The 18064-nt window shown below is 50.8% G+C and overlaps 2 protein-coding genes and 1 long non-coding RNA gene across 3 annotated transcripts; 2 read left to right on the forward strand and 1 right to left on the reverse strand.

Moving 5' to 3' along the window:
* The first annotated feature begins 314 nt into the window (after positions 1-314).
* Positions 315-2455, forward strand: EIF1 (eukaryotic translation initiation factor 1). Its single transcript, XM_082706079.1, has 4 exons — positions 315-525; positions 1230-1393; positions 1540-1641; positions 2237-2455. Exons 1-4 carry the CDS (start codon positions 495-497, stop codon positions 2279-2281), a joined length of 342 nt encoding a protein of 113 aa, XP_082562205.1. The 5' UTR covers positions 315-494; the 3' UTR covers positions 2282-2455.
* On the reverse strand, positions 1531-4791 carry LOC309851213. Its single transcript, XR_014304674.1, has 3 exons — positions 4553-4791; positions 1896-4387; positions 1531-1816 (listed from the first exon to the last, which is right to left on the reverse strand). It is a non-coding gene; the product is annotated as an uncharacterized lncRNA (long non-coding RNA).
* A 10129-nt stretch (positions 4792-14920) lies between these two features.
* GAST (gastrin) lies at positions 14921-17175 on the forward strand. Its single transcript, XM_082708541.1, has 3 exons — positions 14921-14954; positions 16517-16732; positions 16861-17175. Exons 2-3 carry the CDS (start codon positions 16522-16524, stop codon positions 16962-16964), a joined length of 315 nt encoding a protein of 104 aa, XP_082564667.1. The 5' UTR covers positions 14921-14954; positions 16517-16521; the 3' UTR covers positions 16965-17175.
* Positions 17176-18064: the final 889 nt, after the last annotated feature.

An 18064-nucleotide genomic window follows, 5' to 3' on the forward strand; every position in this document is an offset into this window, starting at 1 on the left:
ACAGGATCAACCAGGTGGAATGTGCCAGAGAACATAAGAAGCAACGCGCTCCAGAAGCCTCAGCCAGTTTCCTGCGCCACCCTGACACCCTCCTCCTGTACTGCGCAGGCGCCTAGACGGACCAACCTTTCCCTCCCCCTTCCACCTCTCGGGGAATCGAGAGGACGCCCTCCTGCAGCGCAAGAGTTCCTGCGCAAGCGCCGTCCCGCGTCCCCGCCCCCGAACCAATCGGAAGCGGCGGCGCCAGGGCGCGGAGGCCACGACGCCGTGGGTGGGGCCGGGACGTGAGGGCAGCGCGCTGGCGTCACAGGGGCGGCTATATAAGTGAATACAGGCGCCGCCCCTCCGCCCCAGTCACTGAGCCGCCGCCGAGGACTCAGCAGCCTCCCCCTTGAGCCCCCTCGCTTCCCGACGCTCCGTCCCCCCCGCCCGCCTTCTCCCGCCGCCGCCGCCTTCCGCAGGCCGTTTCCACCGAGGAAAAGGAATCGTATCGTATGTCCGCTATCCAGAACCTCCACTCTTTCGGTAAGCTGCGGAGAGATCCAAGGGGTGAGGCCTGGGTGGGGCGGCGAAGTGTCCGGGCTCGGACACCTGCCGGATGCTCCGGGCTTTCATAAACGCAGGCTGATAGAAGGTGTGTGGACTCGCAGGAAGCGGGGCCCCGAATTGGGCCCTGGGGTCGGCCCTTAAAGCGCGACCGGAAGGAGCGGGCTGGGAGGCAGCCCTTGGGCGGGCCCGGCGTCTCGGGTGGCGCATTTACTAATGGCTCCCGGGCCGCCTTGGGCCACACCCGCCCCCTCCCGCCACCCCTGCGTCACGTCCGTTACGTCACCGCCGTTGTCACGGAGCTGGGAGTGAGAGGCGGCGCCAGCCCTAAGTGACAAACGCTCGCGCCAATGGGGCGGGAAGCTTGGCCCCGCCTTGGAGCTCGGGTTCCGGCCTGTTGCATCAGCCGGGTGGGGCGCTGCCTGCCGGCCCAGGCTCCCCCGGCACGTGATCATCCTCTGGGGGCGGGCCTGGGGCAGGAGGCCCAGGCTCTCCCTGGCTCTGGGAAAGCCGGCCGCCCAGGACTGACCCGTTCGCGGACAGCCAGCAAGGACAGATCTGACGTGACCTAAGCCCTGGCGATTTCAGTATTAGTTTGTACGCGCGCAAAAAAGATGTTTTGGAAGGGTGGCAGTGGCGTCCGAGCCCCAACAGCTCTAAATGAGCTTGATCTTTCTTCCCAGACCCCTTTGCTGATGCAAGTAAGGGTGATGATCTGCTTCCTGCTGGCACTGAGGATTATATCCATATAAGAATTCAACAGAGAAACGGCAGGAAGACCCTTACTACTGTCCAAGGGATCGCTGATGATTACGATAAAAAGAAACTAGTGAAGGCGTTTAAGAAGGTAGGTTTTAAATGAGATTGTAGGAAAATCATATTTAACTTGCTCAGGTTGGGGGTGCTGACTTGGATTGCTTCTCATTAGGGATTGTTAAGTGCCCTCAGCCTGTTGGCTTGGTCTAATTTGTTTTACTTCATCGCTGCTTGCAGAAATTTGCCTGCAATGGTACTGTAATTGAGCATCCAGAATATGGAGAAGTAATTCAGCTACAGGGTGACCAACGCAAGAACATATGCCAGTTCCTGGTGGAGGTGAGTTCAATCAGTTCTTCAGAATCCGTTTGTGCCACTGTCAGATCTCTGTCCTCTGTTCAAGCTCTCCTGGGGACACAGAAGTTTGTTCTGTAGCGCTAAGCAAAACAGTGGTTGAGTTGTGAAATATATACACCGGTAGACTTGTCTGACTTATATCACTGTTTGCGTGGATCTTTTTTTTTCCCCCTACATTTTTTTTTTTTTTTTTTTTTTTTAGTAATCTCTACTTGGACCCAACCTGGGGTCTAAACTCAGATCCCCAAGGTTAAGAGTTGCGTGCCCTACCAACTTAGCCAGACAGTTGCCATGTATATGGATCTACTTTAAAGATGCCATTTTAAATTGCACACAGATAATAAAACAGGATGTCTGGCTGACTGTTCCTAAGTGCTAAAATCCTGTTACATCATTGGTTTCTAACTGCATACTCTGAGTTAACAAACCATTGTGCCCCTGGTGCTCAAAGTGTGTGCCTTGGGTCTGGGACTTTTGCCCAGTGTAGAAGCAAGCAAACAAAGTTGTTGCCATCAGAAGTAGACACTTGAATTCTTTTCATATCTCCTCTTATAACCTTGTTTTCTTTTCTTTGCAGATTGGACTGGCTAAGGACGACCAGCTGAAGGTTCATGGGTTTTAAGTGCTTTTGGCTCACTGAAGCTTAAGTGAGGATTTCCTTGCAATGAGTAGAATTTCCCTTCTGTCCCTTGTCACAAGTTTAAAAACCTCACAGCTTGTATAATGTAACCATTTGGGGTCTGCTTTTAACTTGGACTAGTGTAACTCCTTCATGCAATAAACTGAAAAGAGCCATGCTGTCTAGTCTTGAAGTCCCTCATTTAAACAGAGGTCAAGCAGTAGGCGCCTGGCAGTGTCTGGCCTGAAACCAAGCAGTAACGTGAGGTTTCGGTCCAGCACAGAGCCCCAAGATCACAGACGGCTATGTCTGGCCGGAAGCTCCTCGGCTCTCCCTCTTCAGAGTTCCCTGCTCTAAGAGAATGTCACTACCTGAACAGTCCACGGTGAAGCTGAGAGGACAGGATGGGGTAAGACGGCAACCGCAGCTGTGCTGCTACAGGGAGTCACCGGTAGTCAAAGCTCGATCCCTGGTGTCTCCAACCTGACCAGGTGGGCAGAGCTTAGGGCAGCCACCTTCCCTCTAGTGAAGCGTCCTAGGACATCTGACTTGCCACCAGGTCTTTTTGACCAGACATATCCTAGCTAATGGATGTCCAAACACCAGAATGTGAGGCCAACCTTCTATCTGAGTTAAACTTTTGACAAGGGAACAAACTTCAAATTGATGTGTCAGTCACGTAGCTAGCTGTAGAGCTTGCAACTTACTAGCGACAGCTGCCCAATGCCATGTGAAGTAACAGACTGGTTTTTGGTTTATTTCTTCCTTCAGTTTTAATGTTATGTAATGTATTTAAACCCTTATTTAAATAAAACTTGTTTTCAGAAACACCTGACTTGAAGATTGTATTTTCTCAATCAGTCTCATATGTGTGAAGGAACCACAGAAATGGGCAGTGAGGGGTAGTCTATGCCCTTAGCTCAACTGGGACCTCAACCTCTTGGCCAAGAAAACCTTCAGTGAGCTTTTTCTTTCCCAAGTTCCCCACAGGTCAGCTGTGTTGCAGGCATGGTGGTCAGATGTGGTAACGGCTGTCCCCTCCCAGTGGCTATGGAGGAACTTGTGCTGTGGAGCAGTTTGGAGTCTGCTCAGTGATAGGACCTCAGCTTGAAGGCTGTAACAAAGACAGTAGTGTAGGACTTCATTGAATCCTCACACCCATATGAGGTACAAAAAAGGCCTTCTCTAGGGAATAGATTTATCATGTGCCCATTCAATGATTAGAAGTATTCTGAGAAGTTGAAGTACAGTCTGGAGGCCATCCCTTGAAAGGGCAATGAGTATGTGGAAGTTTGTTCCTGGTGCCATTAATTCTGCTAAAATTCTCCCAGCATGTGGATCATGAGTTGGTACCAATTTCAGGTCATAAATAAAGGCTGCAAACTGCAGAGAGGAGTCCTGAAGAATCCACACTTGTTCCCCTCTTGTAGATGGTCAGCCGGCAGCCTTGTGAACAAGACTGAACAGAGGCCAACCTAGAAGGGGAGATGAGATTGGAGGCTGAGATGGCGGCCACTGCCATGAGAGTAGAGGATTGTAATCTGGGAGATAAACTGGTCTCATTTAAGGTCCTGTAAAACCTCTGTTTAGCAAACAGGAACTTAACCAATTGCTACCAGACGTGAGGGCATTGTTAGAATGTTTGGGTGATTGTTGTAAATCTAAGATTTGACTGTAAAGCAGAAGGGCTCTTAGAAACTTCTAATAGGAACCTTGGAGGCCAAACCCACAGAAGCCCACAATCAGAAAATAAAACAGAATCAAGTAGGTTAATAACAGTAGGTCCTGTGCTAGGCTATTGAGAAAACTTTGACCTTTTAAAGACTTCAGTTTTCTAGAAAGAAATGAGATGGAGTTAAGCTAGCAGCATCGGTATCAAATCAACCATCTAGAACCAATCAAAACAAATGCCTGGGGGCACAGGGTGGCTCAGTGGGTTAAAGCCTCTGCCTTAGGCTCTGGTCATGATCCCAAAGTGCTGGGATAGAGCCCCACATCGGGCTATCTGCTCAGCAGGGAGCCTGCTTCCTCTTTCTCTCTGCCTGCCTCTCAGCCTACTTGTGATCTCTGTCAAATAAATAAATAAATCGTTTAAAACAACAACAACAACTGCCTGTAAGCGTGGCAGTTTGGGGAACACCCTAATTCAGTATCTCCGGCCTAATACAAAGCACAGTTGTGCCCATTTGGGAAGGGCAGAAGCCAGAGATCCTGGGTTCTAGATGAAACTCTACCACTGAGTAGCCCTGCGAATTTCCCCCATCAAATGGGCACAACTGTGCTTTGTTAATGTGTAGCTTATACATTAACAATTTAAATAGCTCATACTACAGGGGCACCTGGGTGGCTCAGTGGGTTAAAGCCTCTGCCTTCGGCAGCTCAGGTCATGATCCCAGTGTCCTGGGATAGAGCCCCACATCTGGCTCTGCTCAGCAGGGAGCCTGCTTTTCCCCCTCCCTCTCTCTGCCTACTTGTGATCCATGTCTGTCAAATAAATAAATAAATAAATAAAATCTTTAAAAATTAAAACTAAATAGCTCATATTACAGAGTCTGTTGTATGCAGCATACAGCGTGGGGAGTCATGGGATCCACTCAAAGTAGTCAGGAGGACACCCTGTGTTAGGGAAGCAGATGGCCCAATAGCGTGGAGGACCAGCACACTCCTTGAACATGAGGCAGAAAGGAACCAGTACTGCCACTGGCCTGTCCAAAGAGCTGCAGGTGTTTGGGACTGGGAAATCTTCCCCACCCGGTCCATACTTGGGGGGGGGGGCCAGGAAAGGCTTCATTAAAATTGGTGTCATCTTGGGGTGCCTGGATGGTTCAGTGGGTTAAGCCTCTGCCTTCAGCTCAGGTCATATCTCAGGGTCCTGGGAGCAAGCCCTGCATCGGGCTCTTTTCTCTGCAGGGAGCCTGCTTCCACTCCCACCCACCCACCCCCCACCCCCGCCACCTGCCTCTATGCCTGCTTGTGAGTTCTCTCTCTCTCAAATAAATAAATAAAATATTTTTTTTAAAAATTGGTGTCATCTTAAGTCAGGGTGTTCTGGTCAGAATCAAGACCCAGAGGTGAGAACACCTAGTGTCTCAGGGCCCTAAGGTAGGACCATTTGGCTGGAACAAAGACCTTGTACAGAGCAGAAATAATGTAGTATTGTCTCTCACTATATGCCAGGGCTGTGCTAAGCGCCTATAGCTACACTGGCCTCTTTATTTAACAGTAGGGACTCAGCCCCATGGAAAAACAGATTCAGAGAAGTGATGCAATGAGCCAGCATGTAGGCGATGAGAAGGGAGCAGAGAGGAAGGAAGGCTGGAAGGTTGATGTGAGGTCGCGGTGGGCTGAGCCAAAGCTGAAAACATTCAGAGGTTAGTCTGTGTTAAAAGAGTCACAGCCAAGAGCAGAACACGATGAGGAGTGTGTCCCAGCTCTGGGCTATTGGCTCCTCTCTCCCGCCCGTCTCCTCTCCGCCTCCTCGCTCCCTCTGGTCGCCTCTCTCCCCTTCCCTCTCCCATTTCCTGACGAGATGAGTACTGGTCAGCTACAACTGCACAGGAATCCACAAAAACTACTTTAAAACCTATTCAAAGTTTACCTATAAATAGGACAAAGAAACACGATATATTTGGGAACTAAACAACCGGTCAACCAGCTCTGGAATTGCCCGGCTTCCTTGTTTACCAGCCTGAGTGCTGCCCCCGGGTGGCAAGAGTGTCAAAACACAGTTGACTGTCCATAAGGCTTTGAAATGGAAGAGCTCCCGGACTATTTAACTTTTCAGGAGGTACACATTTATTTCAGAGTTAGCAAATAGTGTGAGGCTTTGGCCGTTTCTTCACTTGGACTCTCTTAAATCCTCCTAATTCAAATATTCATAATACACAGTTCTTGGGAAGCATGTTAAAAAATTCAGATTCTAGGGGTGCCTGGGTGGCTCAGTGGGTTAAGCAGCTGCCTTCAGCTCAGGTCATGGTCCTGGGGTCCTGGGATTGAGCCCCGCATCAAGCTCTCTGCTCAGTGGAGAGCCTGCTTCTCCCTCTCCCTCTGCCTGCTTCTCTGCTTACTTGTGCTCTCTCTCTCTCTAATAAAATCTTTAAAAAATTTTTTAGATTCTAGGCCCCACCCAGGATAGGGCTCCATTGGGTGTGAGCTGAATAATCCCACCTGCTTTTCAAGGGCCTACAGTAACGTCTAGGCACTGGAAGAAACTGATCATCTCCAAAATTTGACCAAAAAACTGTAAGACTCAGAATGAGCAAGTGTTTAACACTACAAGAGGTAGCACTGGCTGTCACTGATATATAATTCTTGTATAACTATATGTAAATGTAATAAAAATTTCTAGAGAAAGAACAGTTTTTTTAAGTAGGGCTTGAACTCAAACCTTGAGGTCAAGGTCTCAGCTGAGATCAAGAGTCAGACACTTAGATGCCCTAAGAATATATATATATATATATATATATATATATATATATATATATATATTTTTTTTTTTTTTTTTTTTTTTAGATTTTATTTGACAGAGAGAGCACAAGCAGGGGGAGTGGCAGAGGGAGAAGCAGGCTCCCGACTGAGCAGGGAGCCTGATGCGGGGCTCAATCCCAGGACCCTGGGATTAAGACCTGAGCTGAAGGCAGACGCTTAACAGACCGAGGCACCCAGACGCCTCAAGAATAATATTATTTTTAACAAAACTCAGATTTATGGGACGCCTGGGTGGCTCAGTGGGTTAAGCCTCTGCCTTTGGCTCAGGTCATGATCCCTGCTCAGCAGGAAGCCTGCTTCCCCCTGCCCCCCCCCCCGCCTGCCTCCCTGTCTACTTGTGATCTCTGTCTGTCAAATAAATAAATAAAGTCTTAAAAAAAAAACTCAGATTTATAAAATTTATACATCTTTCCAAAAATACTACAGAAAATGTCTATTTGGCCTGTGGCTGCATTTTATTCACTTGGTATGAGGTACAACAGAGCCTCTGAGGTCAGAATGCCTGGCCCACAATGTTCCAGGAAATGCCCCTCCTTCTAGAGCCAGAGACCCTGATCCAGAGGTTCTGATGTGGGGCTCAGGAACCTGCCATTTTAACCAGCATCGGCCAGTTCATGTGGGAGGGCCACAAACCACACTTGGGAAACACTGCTTGGCTAATGGGAGCTATTGAGGAAACATGAGCGGGAGAGAGCATTACCAGAGCTAAGCTTCAGGGAAAGCAATCAGAAGTATTGTATTTAAGATGGTTTGAGAAGGGGGTGGCCAAGAGTCAGAACTTGGTTACCAGCACCTGAGAAACCAATCCCTGATGTTTTGTGTGTGAGGTACATGTGGGCATGTTCTGGTAAGACTGTCCACGGCATGGGGCGCCTGGGTGGCTCAGTGGGTTAAGCCTCTGCCTTCAGCTCAGGTCAAGATCTCAGGGTCCTGGGATCAAGCCCCACATCAGGCTCTCTGCTCAGCGGGAAACCTGTTTTCCCCTCTCTCTCTCTCTGTCTGCCCCTCTGCCTACTTGTGATCCCTCTCTCTCTGTCAAATAAAAAATATTTAAGGGACGCCTGGGTGGCTCAGTTGGTTAAGCAGCTGCCTTCGGCTCAGGTCATGATCCCAGCGTCCTGGGATCGAGTCCCACATCGGGCTCCTTGCTCAGCAGGGAGCCTGCTTCTCCCTCTGCCTCTGCCTGCCATTCTGTCTGCCTGTGTTCGCTCTCTCCCCCTCTCTCTTTCTGATAAATAAATAAAATCTTTAAAAAAAAAAATATTTAAGAAGAACTGTCCACGGCTTTTATCAGATTCTTAAAAGAGCCCGTTACCCAAACCAGCTAAGACTCACGGGTCTGTGGTTTCCTCCCCAGTCTCACACAGCCCCAGGATTAACAAAGTTTTCTCAAGCACAGCACTCCAAGCAGAAACGTGCCTATTCCAATATTGACTTTGAAAATGAATAACTATTTAAAGATATTTCTAAACAGCTCCCAAACCGACTGTGTGCCGGCCAGAAGGTACACAGACCGCGCAAGCCACAGCCGTCAGCCACCACCCCGCCTCAGCAGCCCGGGCCGTCGCCCAGTTTAAATTGTCTTTAATCTTAGTACTTGATGGTCCATTTATACCTAGAATGAACAATCGGCTAAAAACAGGAAGCACAGGGAGCACAGAGGTTGGAAATGTTAATGCGGGGCATAAACGCTACTGTCATTCCCTGTGTGTCAAGTCATTGATTGTCCATTTCTGTGCAGCAGGAGAAAACAAGAATGAAGTCAATGCAGAGAGCTGTGACCTACCTAGGTTTCGTGGTCCACCTTCGAGACAGAACTACAGACACTTTTTTTTTTTTTTAAAGATTTTCTTTATTTCTTTGTTAGAGAGAGAGAGGGACGGAGGGAGAGCACAAGCAGGAGGAGCGGCAGGTAGAGGGAGAAGCAGGCTCCCCCCTAAGCAGGGAGCCCGAAACAGGACGGACAGAATTTCAAGCCCGACCCCAGACTCCCTGAAGCCATCTTCATTTTAACAATTGGCACTTAGCAAAGCTTGAGAAGCACGGGTTTGAACCATAAAATTAGCAGGCCTCATATTGTGGTCTGCAAACTGGTTAAAAAAAGACAGTAATAGGGGCACCTGGGTGGCTCAGTGGGTTAAAGCCTCTGCCTTCTGCTCGGGTCATGGTCCCAGGGTCCTGGGATCGAGCCCCGCATCGGGCTCTCTGCTCAGCAGGAAGCCTGCTTCCTCTTCTCTCTCTCTCTGCCTGCCTCTCTGCCAACTTGTGATCTCTGTCAAATAAATAAATAAAATCTTTTTAAAATTTTCTAAAAAAAAAAAGGGGGGGGATGGAAAAAATAAAGAGTGAATGGTGTTAAAAAAAAGTGAATTGTGTGATATGTGCACTATATCTCAATAAATAGAGTTTATATATGTATCTTTTAATGATTTTTTTATTTATTTGTGACAGAGAGAGCATGAGTGAGGTGGGAAGGGGCCGAAGGAGAAGAAGCAGCAGATCTGGGATCGAGCCCCGCATCGGGCTCCCTGCTCAGCAGGAAGCCTGCTTCTCCCTCTCCCACTCCCCCTGTTTGTGCTCCCTCTCTCACTGTGTGTGTGTCTCTCTCTCTGACAAATAAATAAAATCTTAAAAGAAAAAAAAAAAGTAAGATTACAGGTGAAATCAGCTACCAAAACCTCCCTCATTTCCCTGGCCCAAATCTGCCCCTCCATCCAACCCCACTCACTGGCTCCACAGATTACAGAGTACAGGGAAGAGAAGGCTCACTGTAGAGAACGCGGGATAGCAGCAAGGAAAGGCTTTTTTTTTTTTTTTTTTTTTAAGATTTTATTTGTTTATTTGACAGAGATCAGAAGTAGGCAGAGAGGCAAGCAGAGAAAGAGAGGAAGGGAAGCAGGCTTCCTGCTGAGCAGAGAGCCGGAAGCCGGAAGCCGGGCTCGATCCCAGGATGCAGGGATCATGATCTGAGCCCAAGGCAAAGGCTTTAACCCACTGAGCCACCCAGGCGCCGCCGGAAAGGATTTTCTTAACGCTTACAGAATCCATCTGTCTAGGTTCAAGCCCCCACTATGCTTCTGATGGGCTCTGTGAGGGAAGGCTCTAGGGACTATTACAGGAAAGAGTAGAGAAGAAAATAATCAAAGAAAGCAGGGTAGAATATTCTGGAAGTCAGCAGGATGCAGCAGCACGGAGGAGGGGCAAGTAAGGCTGTGGTACTGAAAATACCAATGATGACAGCCTTACAGAGAACTTGCCATGTGGCAGAGACCAAGTGAATGCTACAGGTGTCTCTGTTATCCCTCACCATGGCCCTCCCAGGTAAATGTCGGGGGGTGGTGTGTGTCCCAAATCTGTGACTTGCCTCAGATCACAGCTAGGAAATGCCAAAGCTGGGGTTCAGCCCAGAATGGCAAAGCCTCCTAGTCCTGGCCTCCCACGTGCACAAACCCCAATTCCGCACCCAGACTCCAGCCACCCCCTGGGTCTCACCCTTGCTTCTGATTTGAAAAACCTTCTGATGAGCACCCTGGGTGTAGGGGTGGGTTTAGGACTCCCCCAGGTGATCCTAACATGAGGAGTGGATTGAAAGCCACCGCTCCAAAGGCACAGCTGGGCATCAGATGAGAAGGAGAGAGGGGGACCAGGGAGAGGAGACCGAGGCTGGAACGTGGGGTGCCCTCTGCTCTCCCTCCCAGCCAGCTGAGCAGGTCACCTGGCCCCTGAGCTCATCCCAGGGCACCCTCTCCAGCTCTGCCTGAGAGCAGCCTGTGGGCTGTCCTCTTGGTCCTGTTCCCTTACCAGCCTGGGAAAGCAGGTAAAGCCAGAAGTCGTGAACCCACTTCCTCCTCCGCAGCCCCCCTTCCCGGGGAGGGACCACAGACGCCCCTGCTGCTGCCATGAACACCTCCCAGGTGTCACTGTTTGTCCCAGCACCTTCGCCCCTCCCCAGGCCTCACTGCCTGAGGCACAGAGGCATCCTCAGCCTCTCCCTTGTCCACCATCAATAATCAATGAGGAGCCCCGGGCAGCCTCGCACAGTTTGCAGCTCCCCAGTACAACAGGTGGGAGCCCCAGTACCACTGCTTACCAGGACCAGTCCTGGCCGATGGGAGTGTGGTCCCGAGAGCAGACTTGCCCCCGGGGGGTTCTCCCTCCCCAGGGACCGTCCTCCCCACTCTTGTTATTGTGTCTATTGTTTGTGCCCCTATCCCCCAGAATCTCAGTGCCACCAAGCCATGAAGGGGCCAGTCATAGTCACCTCTTATCCCCAGGGCCTCGCCTACCCCTGACTTACAGCAGGTGCTCACTAACTGGAAGGAAAATGGAATGGGGGAACAGCCCAGTACTTTTTTTTTTTTAATATTTATTTATTTATTTGACAGACAGAGGTCACAAGGAGGCAGAGAAGCAGGCAGAGAGAGAGAGGAGGAAGCAGGCTCCCCACTGAGCAGAGAGCCCCATGCGGGGCTCGATCCCAGGACCCCGGGATCATGACCTGAGCCGAAGGCAGAGGCTTTAACCCATTGAGCCACCCAGGTGCCCCACAGCCCAGTACTTTGACAAACACCCTCCTTACCTATATTTGGAAAATCCCACACAAATTCACACAGGGCCAGTTCTGACTGAAGGAAACCTCCCTGAGCCCAGAATCCTGGGTATTTTCCAGCCATAAGAAATCACCACAAGCTTTACAAGTTTAAGACAACACCAACTCATTCTCTGACCGTCGCATGGGTCAGGAGTCCCAGGTACAGTGTGGGTCCCTGGGGCAAAACAAAGGCATCCCCAAGGCTATGTTCCATTCTAAAGGCTCTGGGTGAACCCACTACCAGGCTCATCGAATTGTTGGCTGAATTCAGTTCTTTGCATTCTGGGGCCTCAGCTGGGGGCCTCTCTCAGCTCCTGAAGGCCACCTGCTCTCCTCAGCCTGGTGCCCTCCCTCTCCCATCTTCAAACCAGCAAGGGCAGGTGGAATCCTCCTCAGTTTTCGAATCTCTGATTTATCCTTTAGCCACATCACTTCCACTTTTACCCAAAGGGCATGGTTTGGTTTTTTTGGTTTTTATTTTTTATTGTTGTTGTTAAAGATAGAGAAAGCACACAGCAGAGGGAGAGACAGAGGGAGAAGCAGGGTCCCTGCTAAACAAGGAGCCCAACTCGGGACTCGATCCCAGGACCCCGAGATCATGACCTGTCACTCAACAGACTGAGCTACCCAGGCGTCCTGCCAAAGAACGTTTTAAGGGCTCATCTAGTTAAATGGGGTCCACTCAGATAATCCAGGATAAGTTCCCTACTTTATTTATTTTTTAAGATTTTTATTTATTTATTTGACAGAGATCACAAGTAGGCAGAGAGATAGGCAGAGAGAGAGGAGGAAGCAGGCTTCCCGCTGAGCAGAGAGCCCGATATGGGGCTCGATCCCAGGACTCTGGGATCATGACCTGAGCTGAAGGCAGAGGCTTTCACCCACTGAGCCACCCACGCACCCCAAGCTCCCTACTTTAAAGTCTATAATTACATCTACAAAGTCCCTTTTGCCGTGTAACCTCATATATTCACAGTTCCCAGGAACTGGGGTATGGACATCTTTGGGGCACCATGATTCTGCCTACCACACCTCTCCTGGGAGGAGAAAGATCCCAGAACCAGGATTTCTGGTGCAGGTCTCCTTGGTCCTGTAAACTCAGGATAGAGATTATTCTCCTATGTGAGCCTCAGTTTCTTCGTCTGTGGAATAGGGACACATTAGTACTTACATCCAAGAGCAATGGTAAACAGCAACCACATTTATTCATGCAAAGAGCCTGTCACACAGCACTGTCACTATTGGGGAAACACGAGCAGGGGCCGCAGAGAGAGGGAGGGCACTGACCCCAGGGTCTGGGATCTGGTCTTCAATTTATAGACTCAGAAACTGGATTTTCTGGTCACCCAGCAAGTCAAAATACTGGAGCCAGGAGTCTATCCTGGCCTCACCGGTTCCCACATCCTCTGTACACCAGTCGGTGCTGGCCTCTGAGATGTCCAGCCTCCACAGGCTCCATCACTGCTCCCTCTTCAGTGGCAACTCAAGACAAGTGTCCCTCTGAGTCGTGGCCAGCAGGAGGGAAAGACTTAGATTTACAGACGATACTTTTTAGGGAACTACCCTCCTAAATCTTGGGAAAGGAGAAGCTCTCTGATGTGTGCAAAGTGTGTGCATAGACCTTGTTATATTTCCCCTTCACATCAGCTCAATGAGGTAGGAATGAATGATTGCCATTTCACAGATGGGGCTAACTGAGGCCCATAAACAAATTAGGTGCTTGAGATGTTCTGGGCACTGTGCATGGTGCTTTATGTACATCACCTTCACAAGATGCTCCTCCTCCAACCCAAGTTATTTTCCTTGTTTCTTGAAGGAGAAAATAGCTCAGAGAGGAGGAGAGATCTGCTCAAAGTTCAACATCTGGAAAAGGGCAGGGCCTGGAAACCCCTCTGTTTCCCATTGAACAAGGTTTCCCTAAGAACAGAACATGGAGGTTCGTGACTGGAAGCACCTCCGGATGAGAGCTGTCTCTCAGCTCTGAGCAGAGCCCTCCCTGCACGCCCGCCAGTGCCCGCAGTCAGCGGGGACCATCACCTGCTGAGTGGGTACCCGCTTCTGTCTGCTGCTTTCACCAGCCCTGGTGTGACCAGCCTGCGAAAAACAGCCGGGGTGGCAGGTGGAGGGCTGCCTAACCCCCTCCACAGGCGAAATCTTGGGTTCTGGTACAACTAAGGCTCCACAGAGAGCTTCTTATTTCCCATCACCATGGTAACACGAACATCTCTATTCCTCTAGCACGTGAACAGAGCTGCTCCTCACACCACCGGCTGCCAAGCCCCCCGCAAAGGCCCTTCCATCTCTAAGACTCTGGATTCAATTCTTTATCACCAATCCCTGCACTGAATTTGTCGTTTTCGCTTAATTCCATCTGCCGAGTCACCAAGCCAGGCCCTGGGTTATTCACCAGAACATTCGGCTGCTGGTTGCCATGGACACCTCACAGCCTGCGGCATCACCTGTTAATTCTCAGCAAGGCTGTCGCTGAGCATGGGTACCACTGCCCCTTATCCAGGACCCAAGGGGCATCAGAAATCCCCCAGACAAGAAGGGGCCCCGATGACGCATGAACAAAAGCAAAATCTCTAACGTCAACCTCGGAAAAGTCAAAAGCAGCCTAGAGCTCGTTACGTCTGTCCAAAAGAGGTCGAGGTGACAATTTATCAAATCAGTCAACAAGCGTACTCTTTGGTGTTCTGGCACATCTTGGGCAAACCCTTCATTCAGTCTCTTTGCTAACCACTTGAAGGTGTATTTTTATATTGGAAAGTGGTGAATGCTCTTGTGATGACACAGATTGCCATCTTCCCTAGAAGACAAAAGGAGGGAGCCTCCAGCTGCAGAAGGCTGCAAGAATCAGCCCTGGGTGGGGGTTTGCAAGAAGCTGGTGGTACGGGCGGAGCTGAGGTGGAGCTGCCAGCGGAACCCAGGAACCCAGCCGCCACAGAGGGCACAAGGCGGGGGACACTTGGGGTTTTCCAGGCAAAGGAGGTGACGGAGGCAACCGGGCTACCGCCCAGGCGGTGCAGGCAGGGCCATCAGCCTACGGCCCATTGCCCCCGATAACTAGCTCACGTCCTGTTTGTAGAGCCGGGCAGAGGGGACAGGGGATCGATACAGGACTTGACATCCACACGCTCCCTGCTCTTCAAACACCAGTGTCTGATGAAAGATGCTTCCTCACCAAGGTCACTCGGTGCAACTACCTCACCAGCCCCCCAAGGGGGATGTAGCTGGAGGGCTGATGCACCCCAAGGTCCGGGCAGGGGGGGGCACTGTTCCTGACCCCAGGAAGCCTGTCTCCTGTCTGCCTTCATGCCCAGCTGAAGCCAGGCCCCCACCCGCACATGCCCCTCACTGCCAGGAAGGTCAACTCCTCTCCCTTCCCCCCTGTAGATGACTGAATGAATGGTAGGACAGGGCAGAGGCGAGGGACCTGAGCCCACGCCCTTTTGTCTTGCTGTGGTGGAGGCTGACCTCCTGGGGTTTGGGAGGGGCCTTGAGGGCTTTATAAGGCAGGGCAGGAGCACCAGGAGGAGCAGAGAGAGGAAGAGGCACCAGGCTGGCTAGAGCATCGCCCACCTCCCAACTCTGCAGGTGAGAGCACCCAGGAGGGGAGTGGAGAGGCGGGGAAGAGGGTTGATGGGACAGTTCCCTGCATCAAGGTACCAGGCTCATGTCTCTGTGTCTCCAAGGCTGCCACCCTTCCTTTATCTCAGCTCTAGAACCCACACTGGCTTCCCATACCTTTCCTTTGAGCTGTCTTGCTACTTCAATCCTCTTACTCCACGCTCATCCCAGTCCTGCAAGGTGAGAAAAGCAAAGTCTCTTCTCCCGTCTCTTGGGTGAAAAAACTGAGGCCGAGAAGATGTGACTTGCCCAAAGTGACACAAATTATTGGGAAGGGTTGGAACTGGAGCCCAGGGCTTCTGGATCCCATCTCAAGCTCTTTCCTAGACTAGGGCTGTTTGAAAGAACTTTCCATGATGATGGGGTCTGTACCTGCACCACCCAATATGGTAGCCACCAGCCACAAGTGCACCGAAAAGGTGGCTAGCCTGGGGGACGAATTTTTTATTTTAATTAATTTAAATGTAAAGCGCTATATCTGCCTATTAGCTACCACATTGGACAATACACGTGGCCAGCATGGGCCAGTGTAGCTCTAGATTACTGATTTTTTAACCTTGTATCTTTTTTTTTTTTAAGATTTTATTTATTTGACAGATGGAGAGAGATCACAAGAAGGCAAAGAAGCAGGCAGAGGGGGAGGGGAAACAGGCTCCCTGCTGAGCAGAGAGTCTGACACAGGGCTCAATCTCAGGACCCTGAGATCATAACCCGAGCTGAAGTCAGTGTCTTAACCCACTGAGCCACCCACGCGCCTTTAACACCTAGAACACTTTCTCTTCCAAAGGAAATCTAACAGAGAACCCCACTATGAAAAATAGATAAAAGTCTTATTTTATTACTATTAATGTGTTCCTAGAAGGTAATGCCAATCAGAATAATGAGACTGAAAGAACACAAATGCTGAGAATAGAATTTTAGATTTGAATTTTAGATTCATTTGAGTATCAGTTTATTTCTGTGTTATGGTGTCCCCAAACTCAGGTCACCCTGATACACAGGAGCAAACGGTAACAGCTTAATTTTTAACTGCTTCATTACAATCACAGGATAGTCCTCAGTTAAGCAAAAATGGTGGGAGAAGCTTCCCTCCACGGGCGGCACAGAAACGGTGAGACCCGACCCCACACTGAATACACTGGGGGTCTCCACTGAGATACCAGGTCGTCTGCAATGTGCCCTTGATATGACTATTTAAAAGCTCACTTGAAATTACAAGAGGGAAACAGCTACAGAGCCGCTCACATAGCCTCAAATTCTGTAGAAGTTTGGAAACCATTGTTCTAGGTTGTAAATTCCTCCGAGAGAAGTCACTGCTGTAATGAAGGTAGGTAATGAAGAAAGGGGGCAAGGCTTGGGAGCTGGGGGAGTTGGCAGGAACTGGAGAAGTGAGCTGAGGGACAGTCCACAACCCCACACAGCGTGGTACCTGCCTGCAGGGAGGGATCTAGAGTCCATCTGGTCGAGGCCTGAGCCTCTGGGTGCCTGGATGGCCCCATCTTGCAGCTCTACCCCTCTATCCTTTGCAGACAAGATGCAGCGACTGTGTGTGTGTGTGCTGATCCTGGCGCTGGCTCTGGCCACCTTCTCTGAAGCTGCTTGGAAGCCCGGCTCCCAGCAGCAGGACGCACCCTCAGGTCCAGGGGCAAATAGAGTCCTGGCGCCACACTGGCTGGACCGGCTGGGTGCTGCCCCTCACCAGCGAAGGCAGCTGGGGCTCCAAGGTCCCCCACAGCTGGTGGCAGGTAGGAGCTGTGACAGCCATCCCTGCTTGCCTCGCCCAGCCAGGGCTGGCCCTGGCCTTGGTTTCCAGCAGCTAGATGTCCTTCCCATAGCCTCACGTTCCCCCCCCGCCCCCCACTCTGACCCTCAGACCTGTCCAAGAAGCAGGGACCGTGGGTGGAGGAAGAAGAAGCAGCATACGGATGGATGGACTTCGGCCGCCGCAGTGCTGAGGAAGGGGACCAGCGTCCCTAGAACGGAGCTTCAAAGCCCAGACATCGCCCAGCCCAGCCCCATGAAAAACCACTCAAAATAAACTAGCTTCCAATGGATCACATTGTGTCAAGTGTGGGGCAAGAGAGGGGAGTTGGTGGGGATAGGGTGGAGGCAGCGGGAAAAACTGAGCACTCCCCTGGGGGCAGGGACCATGACCTGTTCTTCTGGGTATCCCCAGACCTTAACATTGACCCTGAACCTACTCATGCAGGTGGGAAATGGTGGTGGGGTTGCAACCAGAGTCAGCTTTCTAAAAGACAGATCAAATTGTGCCACTCCAGGCTTGAACCCTCCAATGCTCCCTGTCACACTTAGGAGAAGACCTAAACTTGCCAAAGCCCTAAGCCAGCCTGCTGTCCTCACAGCAGGTGCCCTGTTCCTTCCTTCTCTCTCCCTTTCTCCTAGCACAAATGCGCCATGCTGGGTCCTGCTCAGAACATCTGTCCTCACCATTCCCTGTGTCCCAAAGGCTTTTCCAGGCACCCACATGCCTGGCTGCCCTTTTTCTCCCTGGGGTCTTGGCTGAAACATCTCCTCCTGAAAGACCCATCTGTTCTGCTCCTCCTGCCTCATACCCAGTGCCCAATGTCCTCTAACGGCCCCACAGTCCCTGACATTGCTCTCCAGAGCACACTTCACACCCTGTCATTGTCTCGTCAGCTAGTTTATTGTCTGCCTCCCCAGGTAGCAGGGCAAGTCTGTAAGAGTGGAGACCACACATCCCTCTTCCCTACTGTATCCCTGGTTCCAAAAACAGGAGGTATCCCTTAAACACTCATCAGATGGGTGCATGAGTGGCCGGCAGAGGCACTGTCAATGCTACCCCCATATTCCCTCATAGTTCTCTGCCTGTCAGCAGCGTCCTTCCCAAGCAGGTGCCGCTGCTCCCCCTGAGGGCTTTCTGAAGGCAAAGCAGGCTGCAAATGCTCTGGAGTGATTGTCTCCCGAGGGAGCCCTGCATTGGTGACAGTTGAGAGCGGGAGGATCAATACCCCGGCTTCCTCACCCCTTGGGCGGGGTAACTCTGAGGTGTATCCAGCTCTGTCTCCCAGAATTCCCCCACAGGACTGAGCCCCACT

Source organism: Mustela nivalis (genome assembly GCF_964662115.1).
Source record: "Mustela nivalis genome assembly, chromosome: 17".
Taxonomy (NCBI): domain Eukaryota; kingdom Metazoa; phylum Chordata; class Mammalia; order Carnivora; family Mustelidae; genus Mustela; species Mustela nivalis.